The sequence below is a fragment of the Nothoprocta perdicaria genome, unplaced genomic scaffold (genome assembly GCF_003342845.1).
Source record: "Nothoprocta perdicaria isolate Ctin4 unplaced genomic scaffold, notPer1 scaffold_165, whole genome shotgun sequence".
In the NCBI taxonomy this organism is placed as follows: Eukaryota; Metazoa; Chordata; class Aves; order Tinamiformes; family Tinamidae; genus Nothoprocta; species Nothoprocta perdicaria.
The window spans coordinates 1,500,168-1,523,035 of NW_020454816.1; the positions used below are offsets into that span (position 1 = coordinate 1,500,168).

General features: G+C 45.7%; 1 protein-coding gene across 3 annotated transcripts in view; it reads right to left on the reverse strand.

Annotated features, from left to right (window-relative positions):
• Positions 1 to 22,868, reverse strand: part of WWC1 (WW and C2 domain containing 1) — a 58,871-nt gene that overhangs the window by 22,666 nt on the left and 13,337 nt on the right. For all 3 annotated transcript variants that reach the window (XM_026035697.1, XM_026035696.1, XM_026035698.1), the window contains exons 2-7: positions 10,577 to 10,686; positions 5,165 to 5,368; positions 2,829 to 2,905; positions 1,964 to 2,043; positions 903 to 1,032; positions 155 to 301 (exon numbers count right to left, since the gene is read on the reverse strand). In XM_026035697.1, the coding sequence (XP_025891482.1) occupies positions 155 to 301; positions 903 to 1,032; positions 1,964 to 2,043; positions 2,829 to 2,905; positions 5,165 to 5,368; positions 10,577 to 10,686 (748 nt within the window). The remainder of the gene's footprint in view (positions 1 to 154; positions 302 to 902; positions 1,033 to 1,963; positions 2,044 to 2,828; positions 2,906 to 5,164; positions 5,369 to 10,576; positions 10,687 to 22,868) is intronic.

Sequence of the window (22,868 nt, forward strand, 5' to 3'; positions counted from 1 at the left end):
GCACATAAAAGTGAACATCACACTAACATTTAAACCATTAGACCCTAAAGTTTCATAGATTTTTGCCCCTGCTTGGGGACTTGCATTAAGGCAGCACTACTTCTTGTGGAGAGCAATGTTTCTATACACTGTTGGTTTCTCACATTGTACTCACATTTCCCGAAACATCCGTCTGGGAGCTGACATCCAGGTACCGYCTGGGTAACGAAGGGCTGGAGCTCTCCAAGGACACGCTGCTGGCCCACGCGTCTGGCTGCGATCCTCTGTCATTCACGAAGCTGTCTTTCAACCTGGCTAAGCTCTAAGATAAGAAAAATCATCAGATGAGTTGATTTTTGCTCAAAACACTTCAGTGCCACAGCGCATGAGTTTAAACCACGACTAAAATGTGACCACGTTGACTGTGCACRCTGAAGATGGCGCCTACAAGCACAAGGTTGAACATGACCTGCTTACATCTCCCTCAGCACAAAGAAGCCCTCCAGACTGAGGGCACAAGAGCATYGACAGGCTGCCTGTCCCGCTTTGAGAAATATGGGATCTTTAGTCGTCTCCTGCAAAGGACATCCCACACAGGCCACAACATTTTCACAGCTTCTTCTGGCCTGCTCATGACAGCGGTAGACAGACACACCGGTTCATTCTCTATCTTTAAGAACTTCAGCAAATTCCCACTGTTACCGCTTATATCTCATGATATTTTGTGGTTTCGTGATTTGAGGATTACAAAGATTACATTCCAAACCCAATATGCACTTATTGCATTAATAACAAGTTTTGGTTATGCTTTTGAAATAGAAAAAGCCTAATCTACAACTTGTGAGTTATGTTTTCAACTCACAAGTTGACTGTGCCAGTATTTGGGACCCTAAAAGCATTACCAAGTTATGTTGCTTCAGTACCTGAATGAGGTCTTGTTTTTCCTTCTCCCCTGAAGTGATAGCCTTCTTGATGGCTTTCATTTCACTTAAGATGGCTTGCGCTTCATCAAGTTTGTAGCCACCTTGAGTATCAGACATTTTCATGTCAATTCTACACAGAAGTTTGAAAAAATATAGTAGGTTAAAGTTTGTTATAATCCCAGCAATTTAAACATCCTAAATGCACAYACTTTTGCTACTTGTTTTGCAAGAAAACAGTCATAAGGTTCATGACTATTTTTCAAGAAAACATTCAAGATAGGCAGGCAGTGAAGGGCTCCTTGCTGCTAAGTCGCTTCCCTCAGGAGCACGTGCAGCTTCCTATCTCCCCAGATAGCCACGGCATCGCAGATTCCGTACACCTTCTCCGAGGCCAGGAAAAGGACACACGCACAAGCCCCAAGGAGCCTGCGGACAGATCGCTGACAGTCACCTTGTCYCTAATGTAAGGGAGATCGAATTAGTCATCTAAGGAAATTGACTTAAGTCGCATCTTTGAAACCAGACATAGGCCTCACACAGAGACGTATTTCTCACATAATCCAATGACTAGCGATCCTTGCCTCTTCCCAGAGAAATTCTACCCAACTTAATGCTTATAAAAATTCAGAGATTAACCGGTGATACGACTTAAAACATGCCAGCTGCTTATTCATACACAGCTAAGTACCTGAAACTCTTCCTCTCCCTGCTTCACCACCTCAATGTTTTCTCCTCTGTGCCCTAAAACAGCAACTCAGAACCAAGGCAAAAGACCATATTGTGGCACAGGTGGTGAGCAACGCGGAATGCCATTTGACCCACGCAATCTTGGCCTAAAACCTATTTGCCATGAAGTTAACTCCAATGTGGCCAATCACATTCGGACAAAAATTTGACAAAATCAACTCCCTGCCTGTATCCTGCTTTTAGAGTTGYTTCTGCTTAAGGGTATCAGCAACAGCATACGTCAACTTCTGTTATTTAGGTAGTTCTACACAAATATGTATGCAAGACAAGCCCAGGGAATTACACGGAACATAAGTTGTTCAAATGAAACTTACTTTTTCAGCGTTTGAAATCCATGTTCTTTGTACTGGAGTTCTTGTTTCATGTGAGCTACCTCTCTCTTGAGTTTATTAACCTGTAACAAGGTTTTATATTTTTAGAATGACACCATATGAATATTTAGGTGCAGCATTTTCCCATTCATTTCAACATGTACCTAGGGACAGTACCCCGAAGCTGCGTAGGAAACCAGTTCATCCCAGCAGCAGCAGCCGGTAGCCCTGACCATCTCCGCATCAGTTAGGGACATTATTACTGCTTAGGGGTTTATCCAGTAGACAGATATTGCACCCTCTAATAAGATACTYAAGGGAAGTCTCCACCTCACAAGCAGAAAAGCTGAGAAGAATTCAGGGAGACAGACGTGAACGAACTGCTATGACTTTACTCAATAACCTTTAAAAATTTCACAGGCAAAACTACAACATTAAGCATCAGGACTGGAGTCAGAGTGCAAAGGTAGAGGTTGTCCTCCAAGACAYGAAATTACGAGGCCCCATTGCACAACAGAAGACCTGCCAGACTCCGGAGCCCGTGTAGAGCTCCCCAACACTGCTGGGCACCGGGAGGCAGCAGGCAGTCCCTCACCCGCAGCCGTTCCTGTGGAGAACTAAGCACTATCAGCTCCCAAGGAAGTCCAACGCCTACACGGAAAGAGAAGTTCCACGCTGTCCAGGAACAGCTCATGAGGATTTTGGTTATTTATCTCCTAGATGAAGAATGGCACCATTAGCTCTTTCAAACGCTTCAGTATCTTTCAACCGTTCACTGTCAACTAGATCTCAACATCTAGATGTCAYGAGGCTTGGAAGTATCTGAAGATGCCTCGTGGTAAGCAGAGACCCATCTTGCAACTCTTACCCTGGATTTTGTAGTGGCAATCTCCGCTTTGAGAATCTCCGGGTCATACTTAGAGCTGGATGACGAGCCAGAGAGCACTGAAACAGATAACACACCAAGTTTAGCAGCCTTACCTTCCTCCCTCTCCTCTTCTTCAGGTCCTCTTGTGAAACAAGGCCTCCCACSACTCCTGCACACTCATTTCCCCCCACTGCTGAGGCCTATTTCCCATTTTYCATGCTCTCCTCACTCCTCCCTAAAGGCAAGGAAAGGCAACAGGGCAGTCACATGCTCTGCAACAAGCATACGCTAAGAAAAAAGTCTCCATTCATCCCAGGTTAAACCACTTGACTCTGTGGACTCCCCAATACATTCAACTTATTCAGATGAGCGTGGCCTCCTGTATTCCCAAGGCATTTGCAAAACTAAAGGAGCAGCCTCTGCGAGAAGGTTGACTGTATTTAAGGCTTTCCCCTCGAGTAAACCATCCAGAGAATGTTCAGAAACAAAGAAAAGCAAAGATTAAGACACTAAAAAACTCAACGCAGGCCTTGCCACAGCCTTGAGGACACGACCAGCCACCCAATATGTCACACTGGATTAGATCAGTGTGTCATCAGAAACAGCACTCTTCTCAGTAGCAGCTAAAACCCTTGTGCATCAGAAAGTAAAGGAGGTCCCTGACGCGCGGGGTTGTTAGCGGTAGCTGTAGGCTAYAGAGTTATTTGGATCCTCACAGGCATCAGTTTACGCCCTATAAAACATGGAAAAGCTTTTCTGGTTCTCTCCAATGGTATTTTAAAATGGACATCACGSCCCTTTTATTCATGTTCACACTGTTTTTCCTGTCCTGCTTTAATATATTAAGAGAGAGTGCTTCTTGAGGAAGCACCAAGAAGTTGACTTGAGGGACAAGAGGCTGGACAGTGATTGCTTTAAACAATCCTTCAACAACAGAAGGCTACTTGTATACTAAAAAACACATGGACAAAACTCAAGAGAAAACAGAACAAAATATACACATGTGTGTTTTGAGTGGCCTGTGGAATTTACCAACACAAAATACAGTCCAGTATGAGGGAGAAAGGAATTGGCCCATTGACGTGGCTAGCGAGCACAGCAAGCTCACAAGAGCAAAGATTAGGAAAAGTCTTCCTGAAGTCAGGCGTGAAAGACATAATTCCTGGGCATTTTCCTCGGTGCTACCTAGTAACAAAGAAAGGGGAAACTCATCCTTCTGTCAACCTCCCTGCATCAGTTTTTGAACAAAAAGGTTCCGGGGCTTCCTGCCACGACAGACAAAATGGGACTGAAAACAGCTTTTTTCACACAGAGAGATAATCCAGTAATTTTGGCTTTTCTGTGGCATAAAACACTGACTGGTAGTTTCCCAAGGGAGTCACTCAACTAATTGGGATGCTGAGCTCCAAAGGGTCCTGGGAACACTCAGAGATAAACATTGGTTCCCTGAACGGGACCCAAGAAATGCAAGTTATGAGGCTGGCATCCTTTGACTGGCAAGCACAACTTGCTGGAAACCTCAGGAAATGACTTAACCTCGGCCTCTAAGCTGGCACCAGCTGAAAACAGACGGGACAACTGGGCTGAAGCAGAGCTGCATGTCAAGTGAGCGCGAGCCGAACACAAGAGCCTGAAAACTTGAGGGGAAAAGGAAGCAGTAAAAGCAAAAGAAGGACATAACATTAAAAGGGTATTTAGAACGACTGGAAGGGGAGCTTTACTGAAGGATGGAGGATCAAGCATCCAAGTTGAGCGCTCAGCAGCAAGATAGCTGTTAGCCACAAGGCAAATTCCTGAAAGAATTAAAATAATGGTTCAGGTCTAACGCCTGTCCCCTCAAAAACCTGGGGAGATGCCAAGGGGATGTAGCCCGCTCAGCAGCTGCAGACAGCAGTAAGAACATCAATGGTCACCACTGCTAGGAACAGCAAGCACCAAAGCACGTCAGGAACCCCGGGTCTCAGGAAGGCTGAGTCTGGGCAAAATGACAGTTTTCAGATTGCCTTCTTACCTTATTTCTGTATTTTGGGCAGAGGCACCAAAGAAAATAACCCTGAACTTTGTTGTTTCAAACTTGTTGGAGTCCGTGCTGAAAAACTGTGCAGCATCTCCAGTACATTGGGAGCCATCTGAGACAGCCACAATCATGTTTCATACTAATTACCTTTACCAAAGGTGTGCTAGGCAGCTGCTCTCGAGGGAAACCGAGCAAACAGAGTATTTGACATGGTGCGACATACCCAAGCACCCTAGCAGAGGCCGTTTCCAAGCATTTTATCATTTTAGCTGCATCACGACTGAGAAAATGACTTGATAAGAGTTCATTAAATACTCACAACTAGTCTGAGAGCCCAGCTTGTGCTCCCAAACATCGTGCAGCTGCCGATATTCCTGCTGGGCCAATTCAAGCCGCTGCTGTTTCACTTGATAGATCTCCTTCTGCGCAGCAATTGCCTCTTGAGCCAGGACAAGATAGTCTTTCAGCATGTGCTCCTGCTCCCGCCGCCACTGCACACGGGGATCCTCGATCTGGGTTGTTTCTCGAGGAGGAAACAGAAGAGGAGACGGGGTGAATCACAAACAGCCTTGTGTTGCTGCCTGGAGAAGCTCCACTGTGAGTGGCAATAGTTTCAAGCAGCTCACGTACACACAGCCCAGAGACAGAGGGAGAAAAAGCACGTGTGCTTTCTGCTTTCGAAGTGACCACCGATTCCCATGAAGGCTCAGCAGCTGCCACGCTGAGTCACTGCATTCAAAGATGTGTCCCCCAAATCCCTGTGCACTCTCCAACCCTTCCGCTGCTGAAGCCGCCCCGACTCGGCCCCTATAGCACCACACCAGCACGTGCATATGTAAGCTCTGTGACACCGACACCAAGCGTGGCACTTATCTTTATTGGAACTGCTTTATAACATAACTAATAAAATAGTTCTGCTACTTTACTGATAGGAATCATGCAGAAAACACCCTGGCCACGTGACTGCCTCCRACTCCATCGCGTGGCCTTGTGAAAGCCGCTTCCAGCTCGGCCTCCCTTGGCTGCCTTTTTTTCACTGCCAAGAGGCTTTTATTTACAGGAAGAGAGAAAATAATATGGGATGGCAGATTCCATAGGTAAGGACAAATAAAGCAAGGTTAAATCATACCAGATATTCATGACAGCATCTCAAATTGCATTGCTTAGACAGCACCTCACTAAAGGGGAGTAAACATTTTCTTCTGAAGGGGGGCACGTAAGGATTAAACTATTGTCAAATCCTTGGGAAGCCTTCAAGAAAAAATATTTGGGGATCACAGAGGCAACACATGAGCATCAACAGCTTAAATCATTTCACCCCATGATCCCAGTGCAACCAAAACCGCTGGAGGTTCCCAATCACAGACATGCAGCTGATCCTAACACTCATCAAGCAAATTACATGTCACTACTTTTAGTTTTGTGCTCAAGCACTCAAATTCGGTGCCATTCTCTTGGAAAGTTGCAGCRGGTGCTTGCTTGGACCAGCTTCCCATGCCTGGTTGCCTTGAGGCTCTAAAGTCGTCTAAACTAACATGCTAGAACCCGGATGCCGAGTTACCACAAAATGAATAATTAACTGCAAGGAAAAGCTGGGAACTATCAGCAGGAATCTAAGCTGCATATTTAAGGAGCCTCTTTAAATATTCAGTGAAAACTGTCATTTTGGGAGGCACAGTCAGGTGTAAAGCAAGTCAGACACTAGACTAAGGCAGGCTTTAGTAAATGCAATGCATTTGGTGAAATTCTAACAATAATCCTAGATTCAGMACTTGAGATAAACAATTTGATCCAATGGACCTAGATGCATTTTCACCACTTTGCCCATGGATCACATGGATGAGAAAATTAAGAGAGGACTCCAATAACRGGGATTTAACAGCAGGATAAGACATACAGGAACAAATGACAAAGCCCGGACAACAAGAAGCTGCAAAAGTAAGGGCTTTAAATAAATCAATAAATATTCTGTGAGCACAAGGAACAGCCGAGTTGCTATGGCTACTACAACTAAGCCTGGGCCTGAAAAAAATGCCTTAAAATAACTTAAGGAAAAGAAACAAAACAAAAAAMCCCCAACCCACTACGTGGTTTCACTTCAGAGGAAGCAACAAGCCAAAGGGAAACATGTCAACCATCTCACCTCAGTGAGCCTGGCCATCCCTTTTTTCCAGGCTCTCATCTAATCTATCCTCCTGAAGTTGGTTCTCTGGAGACAACATCGTCCAATTGTCCCAAATGGGACAGCAACCTCGAGCTCCCAGCTGAACAGGAAAGGAAAGGAGGAAAATCCTGAGGGAAAATCTGATGCGAGCCACCTGGAGATGCCCTCTCCAGCAGCATGAAAGCCCTCCAACAGACTCGTGAGCTGCCAGGTGGAAGGCTCCAGGAGTCTGAACACTTCCAGCAGTGGAGCTAAGATCTAACTCAGATACTATCAAACCAATTTCAGTGAAATAATGATTTCTTTTTCCAATAAAGAAATCTGTTTCCAAAAATCACAAGGTTAAAACAAGCAGGAAGCCATTAAAAACAAACAGCTGTCATATTTTAACAAAATCCTTTAGTAAAGAGACTATGGATTCCCCACTCTATGTAACTACAGAAGGAATCCAAGGAGACATTCGCCAGGACATTCAGCCCCAATATTACAGCCATTTAACCTCCCCTCTCCCATCATTTGAACCTTCATCTTTGAGGCATCCTGCCATTTAAGGCATCCATTTTCAGCTTAGGGTATTGCTTGTGGCTTATCTGATATTACAAATAACACACAAAAATAGAGCATTATCGTTGATATCTCAGTTCTTTGCATAACCATCAGCAGAACCAAAACAAGGACACAAACGTCTTCAGCCCTAAAGAAATGCCCCRCTCTTCCATCCAGATGGACATAAGCAACACTTATGCAGCTCTGACCACATGCTATTAGGGTGGGGAGAAGACACATCAAGTCCTCAAGACATGCCCACATCAAGGAAAATAGCCCTTTCCTCCACAGGACAATGGCCCGTGTCCCCTTCCCTGGGAAGGGCGAGCAAGGGAGCAGAAAGGAGAAAAACTATCTTGCTGGTCTGTACGTTGAACAGGAGCGGGCAGAGTTCCCCTATATTGCACACCAACTGATACAGAGTCCCCTCTGCTCAGGCAAARTGACTTCCCTGCAAATCTGCGATCAAGGAAAAGCAGAATTCCCAATACGAACACACCACCTAACAGGGCAAGTCCTCGCAGACCAAGGCAATGGACAGGATGGACTATGCAAGTGTCAACTGAACCTGCACTATTCCCATTTTTCTCCCGTCTTTTTTGCAATCACAGCACTAACTTTATCCCTTTAATTGCAGCACGGAGCTTTGATTTTCACACAGGCAGCCACAATCTATCCAGAGCTCCCGGTTTGCCCAAACTCCTGTGAAACGCACAACACRTTCCCAAACCAGATGAAAAGACTACAGGAACACAGGTTATTGTATCATTTATTGTCTTCTGAATTAATTTCATGTAGAGCTTGTCATAAATACGGCTGAGGTTGTTTCAAGTTTGGAGAACGCCGCCTCGCTCTGCTTGCATCAGCACCTGGCAAGACAATTATCACTTCTCTGCACAAACCTAGTTCCAAAGAACTTCTGCCACAGCCTGAGACACACTCAGGGCTACGCATTAATATTGTATTAGGAATTTTCTGCATACTCAGTTCAATTTAATTATATTTATTTTCCCTCAGAGGGAAGGTTACAAGTGTTCTATACTTGGCTTTCTTTAATGGCTGCTGGCTTTAGATCTCATTTAGGTCTGTCCTTGGGCTCATTGCTGATAATTAGACTCCAATCCTTCAAGTCAGCAACAAGAACCAACCTGTCTCCATTCCCTTAATGGCCTCTGCTGACGGCTCCTCCCTGCGTAACAGATCTGGTGCAGACCTCAGAGAGGAAAAATGTTCTGGGGACTCTCCAGAAGATCATTCACAGAAGCCACACAGAGATGAAGCCCGTGATTAGCCAAGGAAATGGTTTGCACTATCATGACTTGGATGCAAGATGGCTTGGGAAATAAATAGGATTATGATTGTTTCTCTTTTTAACCAAAATCTTGATTTTGTTTCTCTTTTTAATTGAAATCTTAATTCAAGAATTGTAATATCTGGCATCCTGAAGAAGCCAAGAGCAACTGTTGTCTTCCAGATGCCGACAAGATGCGAGACACATCCTGGAAGCCTATGATTCTTCCAAATGGCAAGTGCCAGGAATAACGGCCCCGGGAACCACGCGGGCTCTGGACGTACGACCCAATCCAGGCACATGCTCGCTGTTCTCGCTGCGGCAAATAAACAAGCCGCATCTCTCTCAGCCCTAGATTCTGGGGGCCTCCAGCAAATCGCTGGTTCACAAAGGGCTTTGGGTCTGGGACACCCTGCACAAGATCTGGGACCAAAGGTAGGCATCCGTTTTTAGGCAAACCGTAGAGGACCAAATTAACTCTAGTTTTGACTAGGCGAGTCCATAGTAAAAAACAAACGCTCACCATCTTTGCTGTTCCACCTCATGAGCAGAGCGCAAGTCAGAATAACATCTTAGATCTGCCATTYGCTTCCATATTTTAATTCATTCCTATATTCAAGCATGCATGATCCTCAAAGTCATCTGAGCTTGAAAAAACTCAGTCCTAAGAGACGCGCGGATTGACAGGTGGGCAGACACAATCTATTTAGACTGCATGCTAAACAAATAACTTTAGAGGCTGTTGTCCTACAAATATTTGTCTTGTCACCTCACTGAAAAAATATCTTTTGTATCAGCAAGTAGTAACAAGTTACAAGTTTAGTGTACAATTTAAGTAGTAACTTAACAAATACAGTCTATCAGCAGTGCTGTTAAAACATTATTCTCCACAGCATCTACTCAGCAAAGCAGTTGTCAAGCTCAAGCACATCTGCCTCTGCAGAGCAGCAAATATATGGCTGGCAAAATAACTTGATTTTCATATTAAAGATATCTGCAAGAAACGGTCTATTTTGTTCATGGCTCCTCTTTCAGGGGATCTATTCCAGCACAATGCTATACAACTTTCCTAACAATTTTGGTAATAATATACCGAGTTTGAATTCTCATMTACAATCCAAAAGGCCTTCTTATGCACAGCACCTCAGTGCTGTAACAGAGGTGATAAAGAGCAGCTCAGTTTGAGGACAGAGAATGAAAATGCCACAAGTCCAAACTTAAGTCTAACTACTCTGACACTATCCGTGACATTCCAAGCCCGCCTGAAAGTTCCCCCTCGAGCAAAAAGCAGCACGACCCCCTGAAGCTCAGGGCACCCTACTAACAACACGTACAGTTGCCGAGTTTGTCCCTGCCAGGAGATCAACACAAAACCTTTGCTCTCCTGTGGATGATCTTGCCCCAAGGACAAATTCCAGGCTGAGACCAAATTCCAAGGCCCTGCTCCCTAGTCAGACTCTTCAACAGAGCCAAATTCTGCCAAGGGGTGTCCTTGGTGTCAGCCTCAACACAACTGGCCATTTGAAGGAGCAAACAAAAGAATCTCCTGTTTTACAGAAGGAACCAGCTCCTGTGTTGGAGCAGGATCTGCAGGGAGGGATTCTACAAACCACGAGCCATGTCAGCCCTTCCAAAGCACTTGGCTTTGCCATTTGGTGGTTTTGCATTCAGTTCATGTTAGCCCAGATACAAATACAATACTCTATAAAATACAAATACGTGTTACTTACTGGTGTTGTGGTCTATATAATACACTCCRACCTGAGGGTCGTAAGCTTCTTCCCATCCTAACGGCAATTCGTCACTAATGCAGTCTGCAAAGGTCAGTGGTTTAGTGTACCTGGAAAACACAAGGAGGTCGAGGATCAATAAAGGCGCACACACACACACACACACACTGCTCCCAAATAACTCACTAGGGAACAAGCATCACAGGAGACTTGATATAAAAATAACAAAAGTCAAAACTTTATTTTAAATCTTTAATTATTTTTAAGTACCRCAGCACAAGCTGTTCCTTCATCTAAAAATGGGAGCGAGATGAATCCTCCCTCCCAGACAGATTTCCCGAGCCTTGCCTGGCTCGGCCGGTGCTCGCGCCACAAAAGAACAGTGAGAACTTGGCCAGAAACAATCCTGGGCTTGCGGCTCAAAGAACAGGATTGTTTGCAGGCAAATCCTGTATCAAAAATATGTAGACAAGAAGGAGCAAGATGAAAAATGCAATTTGCATAGCATGAATAATTAGGACTTCACAATCAATACCAAGTGCTGAGGACTGTGGGACCACTTGTCATGCAACCCCAGGCATTTGCATTGCAATATGTTCTCTTGCATTAATGACAAATTACATCTGCTTTCAGTAGCGCAACAAAGTGTGACCCACTCAGTCCGAAAGGGGAGGTATTTCCACAACACTGCTCTAATTTCTCTATTTCAGAGCATGGCTGAGCAACATTTTAAGAGCTTCTGTGACTAAAATGCTTGCAATACGCACACCTTGAGTGCACCTTACAGATGGTGCTGATTGAAACTGCGCTCCTTGCTCTCCTCCTGCTGCCCRAGACCCACAGGGGGTTTCGCAGCTGCCAAGTGTTTGCGGGAGGTACCGGGAAGGCTCCCGGGATCTGCACCCCATGGGCGGCCAAGCACCATGGTGCTCTTGCTGCCTCTGGGGCTGCGCTTGCCAGGAGCTCCCCAAGCCAAACACAGCCACCGAGCCAGGCTCAGTCACTACCTGTAAGGGACATGCGCTGCACGAGCCACAATAAGGAGGTTAAGAGAGCAAATCGTCAACCCACAGTAAMGCAATATACAGATTTTCAAATGGCCTTTCACATTCAAATATATGTATGTAGCTGCAACCTTACTAACTAAGTCTCACTATCTGGCACCATCGAGCAAGCTGGCAGACCCACATGACAGCTTACGTGAGCAGTGTAAAACACCATTTTAAGAAATTAATTCCAACCAGAACAGGTAAAAAACAGTATTTAAAATGACCAACGTAATTCCCAGAGCGTGAGCTGGAGACGCAGGACACAGGCTGACCTAAGAGCCCATCTCAGAGCTGCGGAAGCCCAAAAGCAAAGCTCTGCTCCTAACTGCTGCTGAATTTTACTTTAAAACCATTGGTTTTGTTCCCTGCAGCACCACTTGAATGACTATTGCCTTTCAAGCGAGAATTAAGCTCTGTGGCAGAAAAATAACTTCAGAAATTTGCAGCACAAGAATGCCAAAAAAGGTCCCTTCAATAACAACACAGTTTACTGGGTTTTTTCTTTTTTCTTGGGTTTTTACTTTTCTGACTCCACACTGTGTCCCTACAGCTTGCTTCTGCAGAAAGCCCAGCTTAACATAGTCTCATCTCAGCACATCTAGGTGTAACTTACCCTGCGTTTTGGCCCGTTTCCTGGCCCCACAGCACCCAGAGTCCTACACAGGCTGCCCAGTGAGTCCAACCAGTTCAGGAAGCATCAAGACGAAAAGGTCAAGCAAAGGCAGACAGAAGCATCTCAATCTCTGCTACCAACACACTGGCAATTCCCAAACCAACATCAGGACAACCCTGGAAGTCCCGTAACTCCCATTTTAAAGGCTCCTCACCAAGCTGCAACATGGCCTCTAACTTCTCTCACACCTGGGCAATCAGCAGGATGCTCCTTCATAGGCAGCATCTGTGTCCCAGTAACTATCCGATTGCCCTGAGGAGCCTCATTTAGCTCCAGTATGTTCTCCCACAATGGCTAAAAGGGCTTGCAAGCATCTCATTGGCATAGGGTAGCTGTCATTCACCCAAAGCAATTAATTTTGAAACAAAATAATTCCCAACTTCCAAGTACTTATGGACATCATGTACATTTAGTTGTTCAGTAGCTATTTAGTAGTTTCAGAAGCAAATCACATACTTATGAAAACCTTTCCCTTGCTGCTGTGCAAGCCAGTGGCACAAATCAGAGAGGCAATGCTGTAAGGACAGATCTGAGACACGCAGGCCCCCGTACAGCCAGATTAATTTCACTTCTCTCAAAAAAACAAAACTATTTTAGGTGTTATTTTTATAAGAACTATGAGTCCGCTGGTGATGTAGCCAGGTAGATTAAACAAGTAAAAGGTCAGGTTGCTTCCCCACAGCAAATAATGCCCCAATAATTATTTCTGCACAAAATCAGACAATTTYGGCTCTTGAAAATTTAATACTAAGACACAAAAATTATTTACTGCAAAACATCTCACCTGCGGTTTACAGGCTTTGGAGGAGCCTTGAAAAGCTCTCATCAACTCACAGTCAAATCATTACCTAAATACCTCCCTGCTGCAGCCAGATGCAAAGCAGGGACTGGGAGAAAACCCAACTCCTTTCACCCACCACACGTCTACTATAAGGAAAGGAATTTCAGAAGTGATTTCCATACGTATACGTTGCACAACTTGCTTGGGAAACCTCCAGAAATGCTCGTTCAGTTGCAAAAGAAAGCCACACATATTACAGTTCAGAAATGCTAACATTACATGACTTGTCATCTTCAAGCCCAAGGAAGAGAACCCTATTCTAAGTTTAACATTTTGATTTTTCTTAAACTCCACTCGGTCCAGATAAAATATATGGCTATCTTCCAGGTGCTCGAGTTGCTCTACATCTCCTATCTCTTCTCATTTTGCTCAAAGAGTCTTCAGAGCATCATGGTGAGAAGAGACAGGTGACTAAAATGTTTCACTTGTTACTAAGCTGAAACTCCACAGAGAGGAATCCAGGATCCTTCTCACTTACCAGGCCTCGGCTGAGCAAGCTCCACTCTGCAGGCACAGAAAGAAGCTCCACTTTCCAACTCCGTGATGTCCAAGACAATCACTAAGTGAAATCTTGAGTTTTGCACATGAACTGAATAAGCCCAATATTCAAGAACAACAGGAATGCCAAGCTGCCTTCTACAGTTACCTACAGAAGTGAATATTGTGAATATTCCCAAGCTGTGAATGCTGCCAGCCATTTCCCAAAGGCATCGCGGCAGATCCATGTCTGGAGACCCAACACAACCACCCAGTACCTCAGCCAGGAGCCAGGGGACRGAGCAACCACCTTGCATCTAAAAACCCCTTGGCCCAAAGCATCTTTAGACAATCATCACTGAAGAGAACCAAAGAGGACTCGGGCACACACTTCATTTAAGCACAGCATTTTCTCAACAGCAGGGCCTTGGAACCATTACTGCCAAATAAACCCCCAAATATAGTCCCATCAAAACACAAACAACACCTGCACCTTTCTCTCTGCTGCAAGCAGTGACACATAAAACCAGCCAAACRCTGCAAAACAACAACCTCAAAATTTAGACATAAATCTTTAGCTTTCTCTTCTTTAACCAAACAGTTCCATAAATAAAACGGTCTCTTTGATGAACAGAACACAACATAACCTAACCAGACCTATTATCAGACCTATGTCCAGCCTTGACAACTTGTTCAGTACACACCAAGGCCAGGAGTTGCCTAAAATCTCCCCAAACTGCACCCGTCCACATCACAGCTGCCTATGTGCACCCTTTCCACACTTAGGGTTGCCCAGGACTCTGTCAAAATGCAGCAATAATCAAGCGACCTTGGAGAGCCTGGAAACTTCTCCTCCTTCGAGAGGAGATGCTTCCAAACCCCGAGCAGCAAGGGAAAGCACAAGGGATGCAGATGAACATACGGGAACGCGCTGCTATCTGCTGTGGTCAGCTGTGCACTAACCAAACTACAGGCAGGGAGTGCAGAACATTTGATTCTTTCTTTGCTTTTCAGAATTAAAGACTCTTTGGGATAAACAGGGGAAAGCTGACAGGTAGCACCCGGTCTGTACCAGTAGCCAACACTGTCAGAGCAGACAGCTGGGGTGCCCCAAGCTCCTCACCACCAACCAGACAGGCCATCAGGACTGGAATCACTTGCCATTAGCACCTGTATAGAGCAAACCAGCTCCTGAGCCTACCCCGACCTCTACACCCTGCCTTGAGGGCTGGAGCCTTCTAGCAACCACAGACCAGTGGTGGAGTCCAAGCGAGTCATGTCTCAGACCGAGAAACTGCTTGAAAAGCCAACACAGTATCAGTCTGGGATTCAGGAGCCAAATAAAGCTCATGATGATGGTATTTTAGGATGGTCATTTTATTCGTGGCTACTGCTGGATTCTGAAGCAGTCCTGGACCAGCCTTATCCCATTCTCTCCCAAGCCACACTGCTTTTTGGTACTTCCTTCGAGCCAGAAGCCTGCAGGCCATCTCCAGGCTTCCCATATAACAGTCACCACCAGAACCCCGGAGGAAGATTCCCCTCGGTGAGGAGAGGTGCTGGTAAATCAGAGCCTGACTCGTCGGCCTCTGGCTCTAACACAGCAAGCTGCGAGTTCCTCCCCATCATCTTACCCGTGGCTGCCTTATCCCTTAATTCAAGGGGAAAGGGCATCACCAGCCAAGTTATCATTAGGGTTGCTATAACACACAGCACACTCCACTTAGTTTTAGAATTTTCCAACATCTTTTCTTCATTTTCAATAGAAAATAGAAGCTCTGACCCTGTTAATTTTTGCTTCCATTGCATTCAGTAAATTCCAAGCGACTTYATCTATGTGTCACTGGTTAACATGATACCTGGAAACCAATATCAGACTTCAGGGCAAGGGGAGACTCCCGATCTCCAAGGTTTGTTCCTGCTTCCTAACAGCCCACACRCACAACAAGGCAAGTAAGGACAGTTCCAAACACTAATCCTGACAGGAGAGATAAGGAGGGAAAAGGGCCAATCCATACCCCAAACRACCCCAAAACAGCTGTCACCTTTGTGAAGGATATGGTCCGACAGTCCCTGAGTATTTGTACGTCATTTTGTACTTTCAAATCCTTCTCCCAGCAGGAATGTAAAGAGCTAGGCTTCAGCTTTGGTTTAATAAGTCATGTCATTTTTGAGGGGGTAGCTTTTTTTTTTTTAATTATTATTTTACATCTATTACCTGCAGTTTCTCTCATAGATAAAACTTGGAGCGAATGTTATCAGGGCAAACACCATTACCTTGAAACTTCCTCACCTAAGATTCAGAAAGCCTTTCCGTAATCTTGAGCTCCACTTCTGTCAATCAAAAAACCTCATTACACAGGAAACTGAAGGCAAATAATCTTGTATAACAAGTTTTTGATTGACAGAAGGTTTGTTAAACACGGCTCTAACATCACACAGGTTTCTGACTGAAGCAGATGGGGGACCCGTGCCATTTGTAAACGCAAAGTTAATAATGGCTAAGGAATCTATTTCCCATTTCTCAAGGAAACCAACACAAGGGKTTTTTTCAAACTATCGGGTTTTAGCCCCAACTGCTGGCCTACAGCAATTGAATCCAAAGCACATGCAGCTCTGAGTTAGGTCCGAGTGTGCATGCACATATGTATTTAATGGAAACAGGCAGCAGTTAAGCATTTCTCAGCCACSAAGGGATCGCCAAGTTTCTACGCTGCACTTGGAGCCACCTAATCCCTACAGCACAAGTTCCTCCGGCCTCCAAAGAACAGCAAAGCGCTTCCCACCATCACAGCCCTATTCCATGCCTCATGTCACCTTACATCAAATCCTCCGRGACCGTGTACGCAGGTGAACCTAGAGTCCAGGGGATTTCCTACGGTTTACGGTACTGATAGCAGCAGCTGCTACGTAAGGAGCAAAGGTAAAACTGGAATCATGCAGGTCCTTAACACACCTCCAGCACTAGCCACCCAGACCTGCCTGCTCTAACGACTGCTGGCCAGTCGGCCTGTCCTCCCACACTCTAACGACTGCTGGCCAGTCGGCCTGTCCTCCCACACTCAGGGCACGCACGAGGCTTCAGAGCAACCAGGCAAACAAGATAACACTGGGCAAGTTCTGGCAGAGATCCCTGCTCATACCATTCCCCTTACTAAAGGGGAGAGCTTTTGAACCCTGCGTTTTATGGGAAAGGCGRAGAGGCAAGCTTGCTTCTARTGATTCAACCCTTAAGTCTATATAYAGCGCCTCTCTAGGCCTCGCTTCCCGCCCGTCCCACAGCGGGATGTGCGGCATGGACACCACGGGCACAGACAACACGGCAGAGGTGTCRGGGCGGCATCGAGCTCCTGGTGCCGGCATGAGGGGGCCACACGAGACACCGGCCACATTGGAGCCCCATCAGCTGCCAGGAGCCCCGAAACCACCACACACAATTCCCTTTAATAAGGTCAGCCCATTCTCAAGGCAGACCATTRTTTTTAGAATTCCTGATAAAACCAATGGTATCCCTTTTTTCAGAAGGTAATTTTCCAGGACTGTAGCCACCGACTCTTCATAAAAGCTTTTATGAAATAGACTCCTACACATTTATTAGTCAATCTGCTGAACCAGCCCTCAGCAACACGGCTGCTATTTGTCTCTATAGCAACTTGATTTTCCCTCGGAGCATCTCCTCAGCACAGATAAAGGAGCACCGAGCGCCCCTTGCCCGCATGGCGCTGGCAAAGCCATCACCCCGGGACCCTGCTCAGGGCTCCCCGTGGCCTCACCTGGCCACAGCTCAAGGGGACGAGCAGCAGCTCCTCCCCGGCCACCGCTTCCACACAAGCCACAGAAGCCGCCTCCATCACACRTCAAACTCAGCGATCGCAGCTGAGTTTGGAGAGGAGGACCCGCTTCGAGGTCAACTCTGAAGTCCAAATCATTTCTTTTATCAAAATATCCTTGTGGAAAAGCTCTGGACAAGCAGCCCTACACCGAGCCTCAGGGCTCATCTTCTCATCTGTCTTTCTTCTCAACAGTTTCACTKCAGACTTGAATTTTCTTGTCCTAAGACATGAGGCTAACCCAAGGCAACTCAAGGTTGATAGCAAATTATACGTAATTTGTCCTATGAGACCCTCCTGCCTTGAACACTTGCCTTGTCCGAGTAGGTGACCTTACACAGCAGCCACCACCACATGCTGCCCAGATAGAGGCTACAGTGCCCTCAAGGGACACCCAGGACGTCTGGGACAGGCGACAGCCGGGACTTCATGCGTTCAAACCTTGACATAGACCAATTCAACTAGCTGAACCTAGGCACTTACCCTCTACTTGAAAATTTTTGAGAAAATAATTAATCTTACTATTTTTACACCCCATCTTGGCAAAATATGAGATAAACCAAAGCAAATACATTCCTGGTACTCCAACTCGCACAAATTCACAGAAACACCGACTTASCCAGCACACAACTTAACACCCACCAGCTGCAATGATCCTGTCTGGTACCCATCAGGAGCATTTAGGAGTTGCTTGCTTTTTCCATCTATTTTTAAAAAGACTTCTCTGTTTACGAGCTCTACTTTGCACAGAGTGACAGTCTATTTGCCCGTGCGTTTCTTTCCAGGACAGATCCRTTTGCCTTTGGAAGCAAAGAACCAAGCTATTTGTAAGGAGAAGGCTATGAAAAACCACTTGCAGACTTCAGATCATTCACAGAGGTTAACAAACTGGCTCTGCTGGCAGGAGAGAGGTGGGAGGTCAGTCCTACCTTCTTAATCACTCAAACGCAAAATTCCTGAGATGGTTCAAGGTTAAAAAGTCAGGAAATGGGAGCTCAGGCTTCTCACAACATTAACTCACCTGCCAGTCATTACACCCTGCACGCTTTCCAGAACAGATTAGGCAGAAACAAAATAACTGTATGGTACAGTGTGATGCGAAAAGTGCATGCTACCAAAATAAAAGCATTCAGCAACTGGAATTTATCCAGGGAACTCTAGGGTTTCATTCTAACACTTTTGACTTTAAAGTACTGAGGTTGTTTTTTTTAGGTTTGCTTTCAAGCCTCTGATCAGAAACAGTCTGTCACCTGCATAGCCTGAATAAATCAGCTAAGCTAAAGCCAGATCTCTGTCTCCTGACTCCGAGCAGTGACTGCTCTCCAATAGGAAGCCTCTGCACAGTAAGGGATAAACTGTCTACTAAACATGCAGAGCGAGTAGTTAGACTTGTTTCTTGACATACCTGGGGGATTAGCAACTGGAAGGTTTCTCTGTTCTTGCAGGCTGCACTTTTACTTCTTTGAAAGGCTCTCTATAGAGCTTGGGTGGCAACAGTTTGCCTTGGCAAGGCGCCTCAAGATAGAGAGGTCTAGAGGYCAGACTTTTCCCTCCGTAACACAGCAGCTCGGCTCCTGTAGCAAGGAACCAGCAGCTCCTCTGTAGACACACAAGAACCATGGGAGCTGCGCAATGAACAACGTATCCAACAACTGCTCGGGAACATACTCATCATCACGTAGACACTAAAGACACAACGCACTCAGAATTCAAGCAGCRAGCGCAGAGCACGCGTCAGGCTGACCACTCAGCAGTCCCTACAAAGGAATTCCTTGTGGTTCACCCTGCAGTTGGACTTTAGCAGGTGTGGCAGATATTCACGTGGCACAGGATCTGCAGCACTTAATGCCTCACCTGCTTGAGAAGCAGGGGATGCTGCCATGTCTCCAGCAGCACRTGCAACTTCCAGATTGGAAAAGTAGTCTGACACAAAATACATGATGTTAGAAGTCAAAGARAGAAAATAAGGCAACTCTAGCATGGCATCACTGAATTAGTCTGGATTCCCTAGGCTGTCCTGCATACAAACCAATGGCTATTAGTCTGGAAACACACCTGGAAGGGGGCTAGGGAAACATAGGAGGCTTTGCTTTAACATGCACATGGTTTGTGCACTGCTCCCTGATTTCCCACCTCCTAGCACCAGGCTAACTGCTGACTGAGGCCTCTGCACAGCAGTGTCGGCAGGACTGCCTGCTTGGCATATTTCCCTGTTACAAACCCCACTTATTACCGAGTTCCCCAGCTCCTTATGCTCCTGACCCCGAACAGCACTGGTTGTCAGCCCTAGTGAGAGYATCGCTTGCCACATGTACCTAGGCAGGTAGCAGAGCATCACCAGAATTTTGTCTTCCCTGTCCTTGGCCCTATGGCAGCTGCCTGGCTTCTACTCAGCACCCAAAACAGGTCTGGAAAGAACTTCACTACTCTTGGATGTGACAGCAACTTGTCTCCCAGGGCTCAAGGCTGCTCCTCACACGATCCCTTTCAGCTACATAAAGATGGCTTAAATGCTTACATGGAGAATCAGACGACATCATCCTTGCACATCGATGTGAGCTCAGCGCCACACAGAGCTGTTTCTGGCTGCCTGCCACAAGCATCAGCCGAGAGGCTGCTCAGGATGAGCTCCGAGCAGGGCACAACACACAGAAAGCAAAATCMATCTAACTGTAAAGCAACTTAGACAGAACACCTACCTATGCAGAAGAATTGCTCTACAAATCACAATTCACAGCATCCCTCAGGATGAGCACACTAAAACTACTCCGGTGTAAATAGCTCCCTAAGACCATCACTGCACAGTTTCTTCTGTGATTGTTKTAAGCTAAAAGTTAACTTAAAAGAATGCATCATTAACACAAATTATCACCAACACACGTGGGGTAGACACTCATTCAGCTGTATCAGAATACCAAGAACATCTCCCTGTGCAAACAATACCCTTTAGAACACACCAGGGTGCTGTGCTTAGTCGGGAGCTCACGCACACATTGGAGCACTCGAGCGCTTGCCCTGCACACAATGCGGCCTCCACGGCCTTTTTAAACTGCTTTCACAGATGCCAAGTTTATTTTAATCCAGGCATGCCTAGATACACACCTCCTACTATCCCACGTGGAAGGGAAGGCACTGGCAGGAGTTATAATGACCCCAAAAGAGCACCCCAAGCCTGCGGGAGGAGCTCCGGCTTTGCTGCCCACAATTGAAAGCACAYTTGTAAAGGCAGGCAGGGCAACTCACTCCTGCTCACTAAAGTACCAGCTACAGCTACCCAGCACTTGGTCATTGCTAYGCAAAAACTGCTAAAGCACATTACATGAGGCTGGAATTCACAATATCAGCATTATTGCTSTATTACTGTTCACGCAAAGCCATCTTGACTCCTAAAAAGTGAGGYGACATTCAAAGAGTAAGACCAGAAACAGCGGAGCAGGCCAGAAGCAAGGACAGATCACGTCTCAAACTCAAATGGGAGATTTACATTGCAGAAGGCAAAAATTGAAAAGCATCAAATAAAAAGGATATACCAGGATACCAGTACAACACTAAAAATAATAGGATAATAACAGAAAAGAAAAAGCAGGATAAAAATAACAACAGTAAAAAATACCAGGCTAACAGTAGCTTTGCCATCTTTTTCATTCCAAGGAGCGAAGTCCTGGTCTGCTGTGTTACATCACCAATAAAAGATGACTCTGAATTGGGTTTATAAACAGACCTCTAAAAAGCACAAAACCACCTCTCAGTGCTTCCCTCATTCAATGGTAGTAAACATGAATCAGCAGCTATKGACAAGGAAGCATTTTCAAACGGGCCGTCTTTCCCATCATAATTACCAAGGTCCTGCTCGACATCTTACTGGGCATTGCTTTCCAAAATCAGCTTCACAAACCTTAACCTCACCTGCAAAATCTCCAAGTCTTGCTACTAGAATCCAACCACTAAATCACTTCTGCTCATAGTCTGCCTCAAGACAAGAGTGCTTCCACATTGTCCTCCTCCAATTCGCTCCAGAGCCCTCAGCAAACCCCCACCTTAGACTAACTGATTCCTAGTCCTGCTGAGCACCTCGGCATTTCCACAGCTTCCACCCCTGCTGCCTCCTCAGAGCTCTGTCATGCCATGACAGCAAGGCTATGCCAACTATTCCAAACCTCTTGGAAATATTAACACCTAGTTTTCTAAAATATTTCTCTCGAGAGTCATTTTGGACAAAAATATCAAGTGTCTCAATGTATTTTCTTTGCTTAGGAGCGGTCTGCTGAAGCTTCTCCCAAAACAACTCCGTGATACCATCAAATTCATCTCACCCTGTAGTGATCTCTTGTTCTCCAAGTCAGCTTGCCTACAAAGTCCTCTGAACTTTACAAAAATAGCAGCAACTTCCTTCTGTATTTTAAAATCGAGGGCCAGGTTTACAGCATTCCTTCTCAGGAAAGAAGAGAAGATTGCAGGTTTTAAGAAAACAAACCAAGTACAAAACACAGCAGCACCTAAAGGCTTCTCTCCTACATGCTGTTTTGTGGTCGTGACAGTAACTTTAGCAGTATCATCACTGAGCTGAGCTCAGACCTGAGCTCAGACCTGAGCAGAGCCTGCCAGTCCTGCGCACAGTTCACACCCAAGCAAGCCTCACTGCCAGACCCACACAGGTGGGTCAGCATTTCATGATGCTCTCCTTCCATTTTTGCTATAACAAGAGGCCTTGTGGGAATTGTTTTATTACAGGTGTTCCAAGGATTTTAATAGCTTGCCAAAAACCACACTTCAGGTCTCTGAAGGTCCTGTATGTCATTCCAGCTCTTGGCTTAAAACATGGCAGATGGGCCAGCTTAAGCAACTCCACGCTAATTACAGAGCATTAGGAAATTAGATAAGGAGCTCGCAGTGGAATAAACTTTATGTCATCCTGGTCTTAGAAGCTCATTAACTTCAAAGGAACAAACACCCAAGAGATGATGCCTTCACCAGATACCTCAGCAAACCAAGGCTGCGGGCTGGAACCGAGCTCAGACACCAGACTCCTTGCCTGAAATGCAGGTCTAAATTCCCGAAAACTGAAAAGGATCCAAGTTTTCTATGTGAGGCATTTTTGCCCACAATTACTAAGTGGAGACTTAGAAAGGAATTACCTGACACTAACAGAAACCTGAATTTAAGAAAAAATACACGCCTAACACATATGCAAGCTCTCAGGTGCTAGACTCGGGGACAGGGCATGGAGATGGGACAAGCTACTATATCCCTGCAAAGAGAAAAATATATTTTAAATACCAGTTGTTAAAGCACAAGCAGATCCTCAGCTCTACATACTCAAAGGGCCACAGTTGCAGTCCTGCTGCAATCCCACTTGGGTTTCTTCAAGAACCCAGGCATTTATCCTTTCCAATTACACACACACCCCCCGCAGCAGCAACAG